The sequence below is a fragment of the Hesperophylax consimilis genome, chromosome 5, assembly GCF_061612785.1.
Source record: "Hesperophylax consimilis isolate HC1 chromosome 5, BYU_Hcon_1.0, whole genome shotgun sequence".
NCBI classification, from domain to species: Eukaryota; Metazoa; Arthropoda; class Insecta; order Trichoptera; family Limnephilidae; genus Hesperophylax; species Hesperophylax consimilis.
Genome location: NC_142840.1, coordinates 23,283,277 through 23,302,482, shown reverse-complemented (window position 1 = coordinate 23,302,482; position 19,206 = coordinate 23,283,277). Strand labels below are relative to the sequence as shown.

Here is a 19,206-nt window from a genome sequence, read left to right as displayed (position 1 = left end):
AATTGTTTTATTTTATATATGTTTCTTATGTTTAGGAAAATATGTATTGTTTCGAGGAGTTTATTTGATGTGAGGTATCCATCTAAGGTTATGGTCAATTACAATTCCTAGATTCTTTATTTGTTCTGTTTTTTCTAGAGGAGGGCAATCGCAGATGTTGGTGTTGTGTATTTTTTTGGCTGTCCCGTGCTATTTATACTGTGTGTTGTGAATTTTGTTATCGATATGTTTAGTGTAAGTATGTTTGAGTCTAGTCATGTTTTCACTTGCGAGATTCCCAAATTCGCTATGTTATATACATTATTCCAATCCTTAGATTTAAAGAGTAAAACTGTGTCATCAGCATAACTAACTATGTCACCCTCTATTTTCATGCTGCAAATTTCATTTATGTAAATAGTAAAAAGAACGGGCCTCAGTATGCTTCCTTGTGGAACTCCATATGTAATCGGCAGTGTAATATATATAATATTACTGAAGCATCGTCGTAGCATTGAGCAATTAATTGCTTCGGAGATATATTTAAAATGTCAAGTTCTTGAAACAGCGAATCTGATAACACAATGACACAGTGGGATGTTGGTGTTAAATACTTCTAAAACCGTTCATAGATTTCGCCATTCCGTTCGTACTGAATAATCATTACCATTTGCATAACTGTGGATACATCAGTCGTTTCATCCGCTTGAATTGTTACGAAAACACACTTTGAAATGTGTAATTTTACTTCGCTGTGATACACTTCCAAAATTGCATCTAATATTTTATTTTGTATTATCTTTGAAGTACCCTTGAATATAGAGTCGGGTTTCATATGTTGCTTCATTGCCGTATCAAGTTCGACCACAAAATCAATTAAATGACGATACACTCCGGGATTAACTGAATAACTTTTTTCGTCATGTCCACGCATAGCTAATTCAAATGCACCACAAAATTTTACTCAGTCAATAAGTTTGGACAGGATGTATCTATTTTTATTAACTAGCGTTATGGTGTTTAATTTGTGCACGATAGCCTGAATCCAATTGCATTTTGATAGCAACTTTTCCTAAAATCTTTAGACTCATAACTTTTTGTACATGTAAATGACAAGAATTATGATTTTTAATTTTTTCAGAAAGGGGAGATAAATCAGTAACACCGCTGATTGTCATCGTAAATTAAACACGGAAAACAAAATAAACTATTAGATTGATCACATCCACAGAGCCACGGCCACGAAGCTTTGTTATAAATTGTTTTGTTAAATGATCGAGTAAACTTCTTCGATCCAGATTTGCACTCTTGTTTTATAATTATTTCAGGTTTAGGTGGACCGGCTTTTTTTATTATCACTTTGTTTTCAAAACTCGACCTATTGTTCTTAATATATTCCACATTCAAACTCATTTTTAATGTATACGATGAACAATCACTAAAGTATTCATAAGTTGGTATAACCTGCAATTGATTTACCTTATTAATAATTGATATATATATGATCGATATAACCTGCAATTAATCTTCAAAACTTTCGCTGAGCAAGAAAGGTTTTAAATTCAACAGACAATGCCCGGCAACTGACTGAACTGACAATAACTAATCTGAACATCACTAATCTCATAATGAGATGTTTTATCTTGTATGCTTGTAACGAAGAAAGCTGTAAGCGGAACATTTGCTGAAAAAGAGCAGATGCTTAATTGCTCGGGAGCACATATTAACTGACCGCCACTGGTAGTAAGTAAGCTCGGTAAGTGTTGGCATACTCGAGATAAGTCACCAAACTGAAAAAATAATTTTAAAAAAACATTGATAACTCAGGACAAAGATAAACACTATGGTATCGACATGATTATCGACTAAATCACATCACTTCGCTAACTGTATACATATTTGTTAAAAACCTCTAATTCACTTTATATTCTGCAGCAGAAATAACCTTTAAAAAGCTAGCCTTTTTAACATTATCCAACGCTACGGCACGTTTTGTTGCAAGCAATTGTTATATGTTTTGGTGAAACTTCATAGATCGGTCACATATATCGTCGCTGTTAAATCAAACCGGCATATGTGCAAAAATGGAGCTTTTGAGTTATTGGTGTCAAAAAATTTCTTTTTTTCCCTTCTATTCTTATGTCGAACCGGCATGTCGTATAGTTGAATAAAAATTTGTCAGATGGTGTTGGACCGGTATGCATTTACGCGGGAATCGCCACTTTTTTTAGCAGAAGACAGACCTATTCCGCAATACGCCAGTTGCTTCAAAACTTTCAAGGGGGAAATGCGTCTATCATGTAAGTAAAACTGAATTATCTCACAATAGTAGATTTTTATTATTACCCAGATATGACTTACTGTATGACTTATCGGCAGATAATACGGTTTGCACTTAACATAAGCGTTTATAGCAGCCTCAACTAAAACAAACCGGCATATATGCCAAAATGTCTGACCCGGGTAAAATTTCTCCCGGTTAAAAAAATAAATTAAAATGGGCAAATATAATAAAAAAAACTTTAGCAAACTGAAAGATGCGAAACTGCGGTGAGGAATACGAGTCTAAAACCCGTGGAAGAGTGAACCAACACAGGGAAAAAGAAGCGTTATTGAGATTGGGAGCTGTGTGCTGAAATGACTGCAACATTTAAATGACAGAGCTGACTGTCCAATAGACGTTGTCTTTTACAACGATAATTGTTGTGGACAACAAAAAAATAACTTTATGATGGCAATGTACAAATATGCTGTTACAACATTAAAAAACATAAAATATATCACTCACAAATTTTTAGTAAAGGGCCACAACCAAAATAAGGTGGATTCGGCTCACTCAACCATTGAAAAATAAGTTAAAAGAGCACTCCGAAGCGGACCGATATACTTACCTTCCCAATACGCCATGGCCATGAAAACGGCAAAGAAAAGTGGCAAGCCTTACCTGGTTCATGAGTTGAGTCATGAGGACTTTTTGATATAAAAGCTCTGAAGGACCCCCAGGTAATTTTACAGGGTGGCCACAAAAAACGGATTTCAAAATTCCCTGATAATTCCAGGTTTTCCAGGGCAGTTTCTATATTTTTCCCTGATATGTTTTATTTGGTATAAGGACATATCGTTCAAAATTTTATTTTTCTAACACGATTTTCATCTACGCCAGAAAATTAGAACAGATACATAAATAAAGGGAATTCCGTCATCTAAAGCATTTATTATTTCCTTGCACCACAATGATCTATTCAAAACAAAATACACTTATTACAAATTTATGATATTTCGCCTGAAGACAATTTGTGTACAAATGAAAAGACCAGACAAAAATAGACAAATAAACAAAAGTAAGTACAGTAGAACCCCGATAATTCGAAAAAACGCGTAATTCGAAATTTTCGCCAAAAAAATTTCCCCAGAAAAATTTTTTCATACAAATTTTTTTTTAATTCGAAATTCATTTATTCGTAATTCTAAATTTATTTTTGTCCGCGCACGAAAATTTGTTCGTGAAATTCGAAAAAAATTGATTTTTGCGAAAATAAATCATAATATTTCGTAAATCTGAATCTAAAAAGTCAGCCGTGGCGGTAAAACGCCGAAAAATGTATTTTTACGTGGTTATACATCGTCCTAATTAGTATTATTATTTTGTAAATCTGAATCGATTTACACTGGAATGTTGTATTTTTTCAAATTTATTTCGAATATCCGAGTTTGAAGGGCCGAGAAAATACGTTTTACGCGGACATATGTCGTAGTTTTACGAGTTTACACCAAATATCTGTATTTAAAGGGTCGGCCGCGACAAAAATCGGCCGCGAAATTTCGATTTACGCGTAAATGTATCGTATATTTACGAATTTATTTCGAATATCTGAATTTTTAAGGGCCCGCCGCGACGGAAATCGGACGCGAAATTTCAATTTACGCTGAAATATATCGTATTTTTACTAACTTTACTTCGAATATCCGAGTTAAAAAATACGGCGCGACGGAAATCGGCCGAAAAATATCGATTCACGCCGAAATATGAAATATTTTTACGAATTTACTTCAAATATCTGAACATAAAAGGCCGGCCGCGAAGAAAAACTGCCGATAAAATTCGATTTACGCGGAAATATTTCATATTTTTACGAATTTACATCAAATATCTTAATTTAAAGGGTAGGCCGCGACGGAAATCGGCCGCGCATTCTCGATTTACGCGGAAATATATCGTATTTTTACGAATTTAAATTCAGATATTTGAAATAATGGGCCAGCTGCGACGGAAAATTACCGCGAAATCTCGATTTACGCGGAAATATATCGTATTTTTACGAATATCTCAATTTAAAGGGTAGGCCGCGACCGAAATCGGCAGTGAAATCTCGATTAACGCGTAAAAATATAGCATTTTTACGAATTTATTGCGATTATCTGAATTTAAAGGGCCCACCGCTACGGTAATCGGCCGCGAAAATAAAGAAATAATTGGTATTAATACGAATTTACAACTAAAATACCACCCGGATTTGAAGAGGCGGCCGAGAAAATCGATTTTCGGCGTATTTTTTTTTTCATAAAAATTCGAATTACGTGGGAATTCGTTAATTCGAAATTTGATTTTTGATGTCCCGTGGATTTCGAATTAACGAGGTTCTACTGTATTGACACTTTGTAAAAATGTTGATAATGATGATCTTTAAATTTTATTACGACCGTACTGGGTGTCCGACCCTTTTGACACTTTGTTGTAACTTTGCTAGCTTTTTCTTTACAGATTTCGCACCTACATAGTATAGGGGGAAAACCAAGGCGGGTGGTTTACGACATGATTGTGTTGCAAGGGCTATTTACGAAAATAATATTAAAAAAATACCTACTTATCTAGTTTGTCTTTGTCGGCATATCTTTTGTTACACACGCCGCAAGTAAAAGTAATAAAACACAACTTTGGGACTTCACAAATCGTAAATAACGAATTTCGTTTTATTTTTGGAATTCCCTGATATTTTAAGAATATTTTAAAATTCCCTGACATTTCCCTGATAATTCCCGGTTCGGTAAAATTCCCTGATAATTCCCGGTTTTCCCGGTTTTCCAGGTCTGTGGCCACCCTGTTTTACCCATATTGGACATTCGAATGTTTAAAGTAATTAAAGACGACGGCAACTTTTACTTCAAAACATCCTACGGATCACATTCCTGGGAGGAGGCGAAGAAAAGGAATAAACGGGGCAATGGGAGCGTGAATCCTGTTCTGATGCAAGCTTATCCAAGAGACTATTGATGAGAAGAAGAAAAATGGTATCCTAAAGTTAGTTACCGCCGGGATAATACCGTCAATTTATTCAGATTTCCATAAACGATTGGGAAACTTTGAAGTTACCAGCGAAGGGAAGATCAGTTTTATGTTAATTGTTTATAAAAAATTGTGAAGCAATAAATTATTTTTTCATTGACAACATTATCTTTTTTTTATATCTAAAACAGGTTCCAAAAGAAGAAGCCACTATGACACAAAAGCAAATATTACACTGATTTTAAAGCCATACTGGCATATCTGCATTTTACTCTTAATTTAAGCAATTTTCGATTTATTTGCAACTACTACTTCAATAAGCAGTATTCGTCTAAATTTTATTCATTCATAAGGTGGCTTTGAGGTGAATCAAACGGACGTTAAAAGGAAAATATCATATGCGAAATCTTTAAAGCGCTCTGTTGATAAACTAGCATTTTGCAGATATGCCGGTTTGATTTCACAGCGACGATATGTTCATGCGATATCCCCGTACAGGAATAGCCGTCGATTATCACACACGAGGGACAGCCGTGTAGATCAGTTTAATGAGGTTTTATTTCAGGGGTATTGATGCCCGAATGGTAGTACGTGTATTAGACCTACCCGCTGGTAGCGTTGTATGTCTTGAAGACGAACTGGGGACCCATCCAGAGGCGACGGTGTGGCCCAGCGTGAGTCATTATCTCCACTTGGCTCAGCCAGCGGTCCTCCGCGTCCAGGGAGCTCTTGTCGCACGAGTTCTGCAAATAATTCACAGATCTCAATAAATCTTCGCTTTCACTGCCTATCAACAATCTTCACACTTTTATGGTGAGTTATTTTACAAAAAAAAGAAGTTTTAAAAATCAAATTGCCTATAGTAAAAAACACAGGTAGTGCAAAAAAAAATTAAAGAATGCGCAATGGCCTTTGTTTACTGCACAGGTTGCTGAAGCTGTTTTGAACACTTGAGAACAGGGGCCTACAGACCTATCTAATATAGTTGTCCCATTTGTAGGAAACATGTGGAAAGCAATCGAGGAATGTATGGGGCTTAAGAGTTAATATACACACAACCAGCAAAACAGATATTTTCATTTCAAAGTTTAGATGATTCATATTTTGTTTATCACAAAAAAAAATTAGGTTTTAAATAAATAATATATTTTTGTATACGTCAGGGTATGAAAATGTGTTATAATGTTTGAAACAATTGCATAAACAAAATTTTACATAAACAATAAAAATGGCTAAAAATTCGATTATATCCTTTAATTCTAAATTCGGGACAATTATTATATTTACCGTTACAACATCAATGATGCCTAGACCCAACATTATTTTAATTAAATTAAAAGGCATAAATAAAAACAGTATTTTAATATATAAAAAGCTTTTCAAATAATATCCGGTCAGTCCATAAATAAGCCACTCACTAGATCGATATCTTCGAGCTTTTTGTATGAAACAAATTGGTCCTAAAAAATCATAGATATGCCAATATATAGACAGTAAAAATGTCATTCGTATATAAATAGTTAGATACGTAGATATAGTTAGGCAATCACTTGACGTATATAGATATAGCTAGGCTATTATATGACGTCACAATATTTCGGTTCCCATGTTCGATTGAAGTTATACCCCCCCTGGGTCAGTCTGTGAGCGGACATCGAGGAGAGAGGTTATTTGTTTTAGCTGCAAAAAAGTTTTGTTAACATGTAGGCATATCAGAAAAAAGGTCATATTAATGGTTAGTCGTCACGTTTTTATAGCCATGTTGATTTTATTACAACATCCACTATATCGGCGACTGGAAACCTAGTGTAAAACATAGAATCCACCTTCACCGGAATCAGGTTCCTATCAACGTTTTACACAATACGTTTTTTAGTACAGATTCCATACAGGTTGTCTTTCCTTATAGATTCGGCACAGAAAATAGGATTTGTTCTAATTTTTATACCGTATAATGTAGGGTACACAGTATACATTATAAAGTAGGCACCATTGTTGGAGTAATTTTAAGTAAATAGCTCCAATAGAAAATATTTTTAAGTATATATGTAAATGTATATTAATATGATAAACCACACTTGAAGTGAAATTTCACAAAACTGCTGTACAAAACAATGGTGACATAATAACGATAAACATCCCAAAAGAGGTAAATGAAAGTAACATAGGTAATTAATTAAAAAATTTCAAATCATGTAGAATCCCGAAGTTAGTGCACTTTACCCCAGGACATCTCTTATATAATGGTCAACTTTTTATAGCGCCATAGGAAAAAGAGAAAAAAAACTATTACTATTTATTGTCAACTAGCATCCAAAAAAGGATTCTTCTAATTTTTTTTATTTTTCCTCCGAAATCATAAGATTTAAGTAAGTAAGTACTTAAATACCTGCCTACTAAACTAGATATATTTTATGTAAATTTTTAAAAATTTTGATTACGGAATTTTTCAATTTGTCCATTGTCATTAGAATCAATTATATTCGACAAAAATACCAAATAAACAGAAACACAATTATTTTGGTCTTTTCCATTACTGGAGGGTACAATCTGTAGTATTTCGTTTTTAGCTCACCCGGCCAGCAGTAATGTTTGGCACTCCATGTGGCTAGTTAGCTCATTCCTCTCACCCCTGAAATATTATTCCATCCTTTGTTGCAAGCCCCCTTAATGAAAGGACCATAAGATAGGACCTTCGAATGCGATTCCTGGCACGGATTAAACCGGATAATCTGTATGCAGTTATCGATAGGTTTTTTCTGGCTGACCCTGCCTTCTTCCGAAATGCATATCTGCTGTATTCTCTTATGTCACAGTCTAGCAAAGCGGTTTCGACCAGAATGTAATACACAATTTACATTCCATTTGGAGTTCATTTTGTGGAACTTTTTATCAGAGTTTTCATTTTTGAGTAAATGAAGTTCGAAGATGGAATTATTTAAGACAAATTTTAAAAAAATCAGTCCAGGCTCTAAAATTTTTTTTAACCATTTAGTTGATGATTGAAAAAAAAAATTATGTATTTGGTTCTCTCTATGTAATGTAGATTCACCAGTTTCCTGCTTGTACTACGAGTTTGACCATTATGACAGTTTTCGCTGGGTTGTTTATAGACCAAGTAACAGACCAAAGAATGAATAGACTTGAACTAAAGTAAATAAACTGGTTTTAACAAGTTAAAAAATATTAACCACCAGTACTAAGTGTTGGTTAACATTTTCAACGGAATCTATCCCACCATGCACGAGGGGGCTCAATGAGTATGAGAGATCGGCTGATGGATACATACCGATAGCCGCATATATAAGGTTGAGAGAGAAGGGAGAGGTCATACCTTGATGGGCTTACAGGGCTTGACAAGGATGTTGTTGTTGGGCAATGGAGCCATGAGGTCGTGGGAGGAGGCAGGGCGCAGCAGGGGCCACTGTGCGCGCGCCTCCACCTCCACCTCGATGCCCGTGTCGTCGCACACCTTCTCTTTTGGTATTCCTGAAACACAAACACATCTTTAACTCTCTATGCAGAGCGCTAATCTATAACAGCATATTTTTATTTAATATATTCTGTCAGAAGGTTAGAGAAATTCTTCTTTGAAAAAAAATCCAAATAAATGGAATAATTCTGAAAGTATCCAAAAGTAAAAACAGTTTTTGAAAGGTGATGAAATATGCTTTGAAATTTTATTATTTGAAATTTAACACTGAACTAAAATTATTGATAATTAAAAAACACATTTTATTAGACAAATGTATTGTAAACATCATTGTCACCTCATTTTTTTTCATTTCACAAGTTTCATAATTTTTTTTTCAAATTGCAGTCGAAACCTTTTGGTTTCATAGAGTTGTACATTTTATTTCTTCTTTGGTTAACTTCAAGATTTGAATATAAAACTTGGTGTTTTATCTTTCTAACACCGCTTAGATCATATTTGTTACTATGAGAGTAAAGGAAACAGACAATTTCTATGAGACCATATGAGCTGTTCCTAAAAGCGAACAAATTAGTCTGAAGGGTTAAGGAAAGTAACGACAAAGTTTTTACATAAATAGGGTGGCCACAGTAAACGGATTTCAAAATTCCGGATAATTCCCGGTTGTCCAGGTCTGTGGCCACCCTGATAAGGCATGTCTGTCAGTCATCTGCAATTATTGTGAAATTTGTAGTTGCGAAAGTTGTTTAATTGTTACTGTTTTTACTCTTAGAAGTGCAGAATTAGACCATACTACAGGATTAAGTTTATGTATATTAAATCCTAAAGATTAAGTCCGTAGTCCCATCGGGTCGGTAAGGGTAAGAAATCTACACAAACCGAAGATCATGCCAGAAACGACAATAGCTGCGCGGCAAACCGTAGCGAACTTTACTTTTCTGCACAGGGTCTTCATTTTATGACGATTCCTTACCGTTACCAACCCAATGGGAGGATGGGCTTAAAAGCAAATGTCTATTTACCGGCTATGTGTTTGGGGTGTATATAGTACTGCACCAGATAGCCATGTGCCGACATGACATAGAGGGCCTGCGTGGCTGCTCCGGGGGCCTGTCGACCACTGCCTGGGGCCCCTGTGCGGGAGCCCACCCCTCCCGGGGAAGCCCTGACTGCCCCCCAGCGGGAACACACCGCCAGGGGGAGCTGACTCTCTTCGGAGAGGGAAGATAGGCGCTGGCGACCTGGAGAATAGACTCGATTAGTGATAGAATAGTAACAAAGTTCATAAAACTTTACGTAAAAGTTCATAAAAATTAAGAAAACGGATATATTTTTTGACACCTGTTTAAAATAATCAATTAAAATTCGCAACCAAGATGAGTAATCTAATAAATGACTTGGATAAGAGTCACCGTGGTTAATGCGGTATTGCAGTTCCTCCTTTTTTAGCCAACTATTCGGACAGCTTTACAGTGTCCATCACCAGGACAGATGCGAGGATTGTGGTGAAGTATGTGTTTATGTTTGTAGAAGAGATACCATGTTGCGGGCATTAATCCTCTTAGGACCGGTGTTTCAGTATAATAATTTATTAAATGTATGTGCTTTTTGATGCTTAGTTTTGGTGTAGCTGTCAAGTACCGGATACTAAGAACTATAAAGTTTAGAACTGTCATCTCTATTACATATTCATTGATCTATATATATTAATGCGGTTTTTGTGGATTTCAATTGCCTCAGAAAATGTTTCAATTTAGGGAACAAAATCAGATCAATCATATAGCAATAAATATTTATTCAGCAGAAGATTAAAAAACTTCATTCCTCATTGTATTCTTATATATATATGTATTATGAATTTTAATTTTCATTAATTAGGCCCTATTTTTTTGCAAAAGTGTAAAAAAGGTGATGTACACAATAATTACCCGAGCTATTCCGGGTGAGTGTGTGCGTGGGGATGGTGCCGGCGGGGGGCAGGGGGCGCAGCTGTGCCAGTGGGCCCTGAGAGCAGGGCACAGGAAAGGGGGGCAGGCGGGGGTTGGGATACCAAGCAGAGTTCACCAGGTTTTCTCCCACCTGGAAAAAAGTCAACCGTCAGTATGGAGCTATCAATCGAACATGGATTTGAATGATTTAAATTTAAATTGATAGATTTATAACAATGTGAATTTATACTACTAATACAATGAGACCTCTGAATATCGTTTTTGAAAGATCCTAAATAAATGATGAATGTGGTAAAACAATGGACGTGGAAATATATATTTTTTTAAATGCTACATTCATACAAATGTTGTGTCACTTGGGTGAGCTGCAGTTATCTACAAATAATAAAATGCAAAACATGGATATTTTCCCTTTCAACCTTTTACCACCATGGCAGGACTCGCCCTTTAACATCGATGTGTATTTCTAGTTTTTGAAGATTTTCCGCACAATAAAAAGGTCGCATGTGCGCACCGCCGTGTTTGACGCTGCAACGACATAACGACAACTAATGTAAAAAATTTCTAATGTTCGGCTCGTTGTTTATGAGTACCGTTAATTGACACCAACATTTTGAAAAACTATTGATTGAACCAAATATTTAGTACAAAACTGCATGCTTTACGATGAATGCGGTAAAACGATAGACCAACGATCTGTTTTTGCGAGTTTTGTATGAAATTAATTCAGGACAGGAAGAAATAAACGACAACTGCGGGAAAACGATTAGTCAGGGAACGATCGATGGAGAATTCACTGTAATAATGTATACAGTAGAACCCCGTTAATTCGAACCCCGATAATTCGAAAAAACGCGTAATTCGAAATTTTCGCCAAAAAAATTTCCACAGAAAATTTTTTTCATACAAAATGGTTTTTAATTCGAAATTTGTTAATTCGTAATTCGAAATTTATTTTTGTCCGCGCACGAAAATTTGTTTGTGTAATTCGAAATAATTTGATTTTTGCGAATATTAATCATAATATTTCGTAAATCTGAATCTAAAAGTCAGCCGTGGCGGTAAAACGCCGAAAAATGTATTTTTACGTGGTTATACATCGTTCTTATTAGTATTATTATTTTGTAAATCTGAATCGCTTAACACAGGAATGTCTTTTTTCAAAATTTATTTCGAATATCCAAGTTTGAAGGGCCGAGAAAATACGTTTTACGCGGATATATGTCGTAGTTTTACGAGTTTACACCAAATATCTGAATTTAAAGGGTCGGCCGCGACGAAACTCGGCCGCGAAATTTCGATTTACGCGTGAATGTATCGTATATTTACCAATTTTTTTCGAATATTTGAATTTCAAATGGCCCGCCGCGACGGAAATCTGCCGCGAAATCTCGATTTACGCGTAAATAATTCGTATTTTTACGAATTTATTTCGAATATCTGAATTTTAAAGGGCCACCGCAACGGAAAACGGAGGCATAATTTCAATTTACGCGGAAATATATCGTATTTTTACTAACTTTACTTCGAATATCCGGGGTAAAAAATACGGCGCGACGAAAATGGGCCGAAAAATGTCGATTCACACCGAAATGCGACATATTTTTACGAATTTACTTCAAATATTTGAACTTAAAAGGCCGGCCGCGACGAAAAACTGCCGATAAAATTCGATTTACGCGGAAATATATAATAGTTTTACGAATTTACATCAAATATCTGAATTTAAAGGGTCGGCCGCGCATTCTCGATTTACACGGAAATATATCGTATTTTTGCGAAATTATTTCGAATATCTGAATTTAAAGAGCCCGCCGCGACGGTATACGGCCGCGAATTCTCGATTTACGCGGAAATATATCTTATTTTTGCGAATTTATTTCTAATATCTGAATTTAAAGAGCCGGCCGCGACGGAATACGGCCGCGAATTCTCGATTTACGTGGAAATATATCGTATTTTTGCGAATTTATTTCGAATATCTGAATTTAAAGAGCCGGCCGCGACGGAATACGGCCGCGAATTCTCGATTTACGCGGAAATATATCGTATTTTTACGAATTTAAATTCAGATGTTTGCAATGAAGGGCCAGCCGCGACGGAAATCTACCGCGAAATCTCGATTTACGCGGAGATATATCGTATTTTTGTGAATATCTCAATTTAAAGGGTAGGCCGCGACCGAAATTGGCCCCGAAATCTCGATTTAGGCGTAAATATATAGCATTTTTACGAATTTATTGCGAAAATCTAAATTTAAAGGGCCGGCCGCTACGGTAATCGGCCTCGAAAATAAAGAAATAGTTGGTATTAATACGAATTTACTCCTAAAATACCACCCGGATTTGAAGAGACGGCGGAGAAAATCGATTTTCGGCATATTTTTTTTCATAAAATTTCGAATTACGTGGGTATTCGTTAATTCGAAATTTGATTTTTGATGTCCCGTGGATTTCGAATTAACGAGGTTCTACTGTAAAGGTATAAATAACTTTCAAGTAAAAGAGCATCTCCATTGTCAGATGGGTCGGGCTAAAGAGGTTGGGTAACAGAAACATTAGTGCACCAGAGGCTTGTGTGAAGCTTCACTATTCAATTCCCGATATGAAGTTTTACTTTAATATCGACATTCACTTCACAGCTATACAAATCATCCAAATACTTTTACATATTATTATTATAGAGCACACTATCCTTCAAATCAGTCATTTTATTGATTTTCATCACAAATTCTTATGAAAAAATAATGTTAAAATGCTAGTTTTAGAAAATCACATCAGGCATGTGGTGGCCGAAATCGTTGATGCAGTGCTGGAGGCGTTCTTGGAAGTTCGCGTAGACTTTCTCCCACATCGCTCTATATCATAGGGGTGAAAGCGGAGATCCATATGCAAAATTCGCCTTACCGAACGATCACTGAGGCGAAGTGCAGCAGCATGTTTCCGGGCAGATCGAGTCGGACTGCGAAGAAAGGCTTGTCGAACGCGTTCAACATTTTCAGGAGTTAAAACTGTTCACGGAGCTCCTCTTGGTCTTCTGTTGATCAGTTCACCACGCCTGCGAAGTGATTCAACCCAACGAAGGATGGTGTTTCGAGAGGGAACAGTTCTATTCCAATGAATATTGAAGTGGCGACGAAACTCACGCTGTACAACGGTGACTGACTCATTATTTCGGACGAAACAATCATAGGCGAAAACGCGGTGCTCCACTGTCCACGGCTCCATGACGACAACTGATAAAACAATGCTAGGAACTAACGAGTCAAGCGGAACCCCCCCCACCTCTCTCGTAGACGGAGGGGGAGAGTACTACCCATCTCAAAAACGTCTGTCCTCTCTGCCGCACCCTGTATTTTATACATTTAACCACTCAGGCTACATAAGCATGTTTACAATGAAATAAAACAATAGCCGTCAGGCTTCATTAGCTTGTTTTCAAGCAACCGGTGGGTTATAACAAATTTCGTTATAACTCCGCATTTCTGCAACTGACAACCCTAAAATAAAAAGCATATTATAAAGAACACAACACACTGTACATCCCTATCTTAAGTTCTATCAAAGCGGAAATAAAACCAAATTTTTTTCAAAGTGACAAATTCCTAAGGCACACAATCTACGGAAACAGCAAAAGCCCGAGTGGTTAAGTTCTTTGTTATTTAGAATGTCATAGCTATGTGATGTGTTAATTTGTTAAAGATTTGTATTTAAATTTAATTATCTAAACATTCAAAAACTCCTGTGTCTCTGTATTATGCAGTATATCATGTTAAGTACACATATATGTAAAAACGCGTTTATAAAAATAAATAAAATTATAAAAGCCCCAGACAGTCCCTACATGACACAACATACATACCAAAAACAAGTATGTATTCCCATCCAAGGCAGTTGGTTTTTGCTAACATAACAACATTTATAAAGAAGAACGTAGAAAATATATATAAAGACAGTGGAATAGTGAAGATGAGGCTTCTGAAGAACTCAGGGGACTAAGTAACAAGGTCGAAGGGAACCTCTCCTTTGCTACCGCTACGTGAGGGGATAGCTACATAAAAATATTTTCCATAGAAGAATGGTAATAAACCTAATTTTTAAGTATTTAATTATTGAAGACAATATTATCGATTTCTAAACGAAAATCTGAAACAGAAAAATCAGAAAAGGATACGGTCACATCTAGGACTCGCACACAGGACCCTTGCCTTGCCGGGGCACGGGTCCTTTACTGATTTTTCTGTAAAGGATTCTTCAATAATTAAATATTACAATTTGAGGTTTCAATCAATAAAGTTATTCCAAAAAATAAATACTAATTTTTAAGATTAAGAAAGGGGGGTGGGTAGATGGTTTGGGCATGTGGAGCGGGTGAACGAAGAAAGGAGTATAAAGAAAGTTTAAGGTGCGGAAGTTAATGGTAGAATAAGTCGGGGACCCCCGGTGAAAATGAATCGGAAATAGTTTTGTACACATAGTTAGGTAGAGGTAGGGTATACATTAAGGTGGAGTGAAATTTTTTTTTTGAGAATTTCGAAATCGGCATAGTTGGGAAAGATGCTCCATATATTAAGGCGTATTAACCAGCGACCGAGAATTCGAATTTCGTCAAAAGACAGTCTCACGATCGGAAGTTTTTTAGAACGAGACAGAAATACCATATTCATTCCACTGCCAGCCGTATACTCCGCGCGGCGGTCGAAACCTACAGCATGGTTCCCCGATGAAATAACAATTATTGTTATTGTAGAAAGCAATCACTTTGTGGTTTGACATATTTAATAAAATAAAATACTTTTTTGTCTTTGTGTTGCTTATATTTGTATCATGTTGTCTCCCTCTATATTTTGTTATATATATACACACATTATGTATTTCTTGTTTAGTATTAATTTGTACCCTGATGATGCTTAAGTAAAGCGAAACCGGTCGGTTCTTAAATTAATAAATATCGTGGTTTTAAAACAAAAAAGTATTTTATTTTATTAACAATTATTGTGTTTGAATTTTCGGTTGTAGCTTTCTTCCTAATAAGTAGTTACATACATATTTGTAAATTATACGTCGGAGTGCGTAAACATAAATAAATACAAATGTAGTGCGTTGACATAGTAGGTACAAAATAGGTAGGTATTTGAATAAACTTTTTTTTTTAATTTTTCAAATATTTTTATTCACTTGTTTTTTTTTAAATTTTATTTTACATAGGTTTTACAAAAGTGATTAACATTAAGTTTGATTGTAAAAAATCTCTCGTCTTACATATTTATCCGTTTGTAAGATAGGTATTACCAGTAAGTTTTATTTCTAATACTTAAAGTAATTATATCAAAATAACCTTGTTTTTTTTCTTCTAAAACAAGAAGCTCAATTCACAATATGACATTATTAAACTGACAAAAAGTAACACTAAAAATACTAAATATGTTGAATTATACCAATGTAATAGGGAATTGGACAATAGAATAGAAATTATTAACAAAAACATGATTTGAATCGCACATCACGATTCAAAACCGTTATTTTGACGGGAATCATATACGCATAGACTAGAATGCGGCATTGCCTGCTCTTTTGTAGCCAGTTAAATATATTTATATGAGGAAGATTTCGAAACAGAAATTGTACAGCTTAATGTGTAACTAAGAAAATTTTATTACAAATAAGTTTACATGAAAATGGAATTAATCTCCTTCGAAGTACTGTGCTTGACTAGAGATATACTTATCCCAACGTTGAATCCATGACTGGAAACATTTTACCACGAGTTACCCGACACCGTGTGTACAAGGTACTGTTGCATACGTGTTGCTCGCGCAACGTCGGGTAGTAAATTATGGTTTATGATTATCGCGGTAATTACAGTTGAATCGGTCACCGTAATATACCATGCATTTCCCGACACCATAATAATAATAATAATAATAATTGGATGACTTGTATAGCGCCGTTTTTGTGCAAAATCACCTCAAGGGCGCTGAAATCACCTCAAGGGCGCTGGTATACAAGGGTATGGTTTTGTGCGTGTAACTCGCGTAATGCCGGGAATTATTGATATTTTATAATTACCGCGATATTCACGGTTTCAGTCACCGTAATTTCACCACGAGTTTCCCGACACCGTGTACACGTGGTAATGTTGCATGCGCGTAAATCGCGCAACACCGGGTAATAAATGCTTGTTTATAATTACCGCGGTAATTAGAGTTGAATCGGTCACAGTAATATACTACGCGTTTCCCGACACCATGTATACAAGGGTATGGTTTTGTGCGTGTAACTCGCGTAACGCCGGGAATAATTGCTAGTTTATAAATACCCCGATATTGACGGTTTCGGTCACCATAATATCCATGATTCACAATATATTGTAGGTATTACCTATTTACATAATAAAATAATAATAATATTAATGTAAATTACACATACCGACGGAATTTTAGAGACAATATTTGCTTCAGAATCACAACCATTCGTCGGTAGGTGATTATTTTCCCTGAAAATTAAACAACACAAAATTATCGCTAAATGTTATAAAAAATATATGCGTATTCTGACTGATTCGTTTGAACGACCCTGTAGCATATAGAGTACGTACAATGTACAAGGATAATTAAATATGACTAACCCTTTTTTTTCTGCAAATATTTCTCCCATGTACGTTTTTGATGACGAAATTTTTGTTTTCTTATAAAAATTTTGTCCGATAGTATTTTTCTCCTCATTTTTAAACGAGGAATTTCGTTAAAATGTTATCAAGTAGACTGGCGTGGAATAGACGTCTGCTCGCCGCGCTGTCGCAGCGGGGAATGATAAAATTTCGGCTTGCGCCGAGGTAATCAGAAACAACGAACAAACAATAAACGCGAATCGAAATTAATTACTATTATATACTTTAAGAATATATTTCTTGGTCATAAATTATTTATAATGTTTCAATAATATCATAGTAAATTATTTTTGTAAAAAGATCTCAACTATACCAATTTGTAAGGTCATAAATAAATAGTCAAATTGAGGGATTTTCGTCACAAAACGCGTCCTCGGATTTATTTATTAGTAATTTTATTTGAAATAAAAACAAAATTCTTATACATATATATGATAGATAATTTATTGATTGTTTATACTGTATTATTATATGATTTGAAATATTTGTTGTATGATACAACTTCGCCTTTGAAAATGCAACAAATCTGCATATCGTCCAACGGTAACACTTTATTATGGTATGAAAATAATATCATTTTCCAAAATTTTACAACTTACTTTACAAGATAAAATAACGATCTTTCGAAATCAATTTGTGTTTTTTTCTAGAAAAGTGTCCATACGTCTAAAAGTGACCTCAAAAATGCCAAATTTCAGGTCAAGTCTACCTATTTCGCCTTAACGATTACAACAAAAAGAATTAAAAAAATATATTCACAATACCTGGACATCGCCAAAGCTTTATATTTTATCATTTTCACGATTTTACCTAAGTATTTATAGCTCATATACGCGAAATAAAACACACATAAAATTTGTATTTTACCATTTATTTTACAGATAATACATTCGTAGATTGTTAGAATGGAACAAATATTGGAAATAAAAAATGTACATATATTATTTACCGCATTGAAAAATTTGAAAATTACAAAAGTTACTATGAACGGTACTGCATTTTGGTGTTGAAAATAGGCATAAGGTGTCGTGACTCTAACCTTGTTTTATTAATCCATCTCGCCTCAAGGGTCCACAAACAACGGCTGAGGCTTCTGTTACAATTTTCACACATCTCTCTGTAGCTTGAGTGTGGCAAGGAAAATTCTTTATCATCGGTAGTATGACATCCTCAATTATCGTGTGATCGGTAATGGCTTGTAAAATTGTCTCGTCGCTTACAAATTTGATTAGTGTTGGCTCGGTTATATTTTCCCACTTTATAATCATCTGCTGAAAAATCAAAAACAGGCACTTTGAAGGTACGAATAAAGTCTGATTGCATTTTCATTTGCCGAGCTTTCAATATTCTTCTCAACGCCAACACTCTTACATATTTTCGGTTGTCGTTTAACATGGCTAACAATATATTTTCGTGATGCCCAAAAAAGCCATTACGCTGGATTACTGGATAAATAATATCTTTTAAATCACTGGGCAAATACCGTGAAAGCACTATTGTTTCGTGTAAATGCCTTGCACCGGAAATACATAATGGTTTGGTCTTAATGTTGAACCACATAGGTGCGTAAACTGTTAATACAAATGTCGTTAAAGTTACCATATTTTTTTTATGGTTTTAGGGTAGAAATGTAAAGCCGAAGAATCCGATTCGCTGTAGTGAGCCACCTGGATTGTACAATTTTACCGGGATTTGTTTTTGATAAATTTTCATTGCAGAATCCGGAGTCAATAGTTTTACACATTTTCAGTAGATACAGCTAATCTGTACTTAAATCCCGTGTATTTGTCATACTTGGTAATGAACATTGAATGATTTTAAATTTCACGACAGGAAGTTGTTCACACTTATTTAAAGATTTATCAATAATTCCAGTGAAACTTTGCGGTCTA

At 35.2% G+C, this 19,206-nt stretch overlaps 1 protein-coding gene across 2 annotated transcripts in view; it reads right to left on the bottom strand.

Moving 5' to 3' along the window:
- LOC149423660 (breast carcinoma-amplified sequence 3 homolog) overlaps positions 1–19,206 on the bottom strand; it is a 58,373-nt gene that overhangs the window by 21,902 nt on the left and 17,265 nt on the right. For both annotated transcript variants that reach the window (XM_089631704.1, XM_089631703.1), the window contains exons 7-10: positions 10,625–10,775; positions 9,719–9,937; positions 8,598–8,752; positions 5,870–6,006 (exon numbers count right to left, since the gene is read on the bottom strand). In XM_089631704.1, the coding sequence (XP_089487830.1) occupies positions 5,870–6,006; positions 8,598–8,752; positions 9,719–9,937; positions 10,625–10,775 (662 nt within the window). The remainder of the gene's footprint in view (positions 1–5,869; positions 6,007–8,597; positions 8,753–9,718; positions 9,938–10,624; positions 10,776–19,206) is intronic.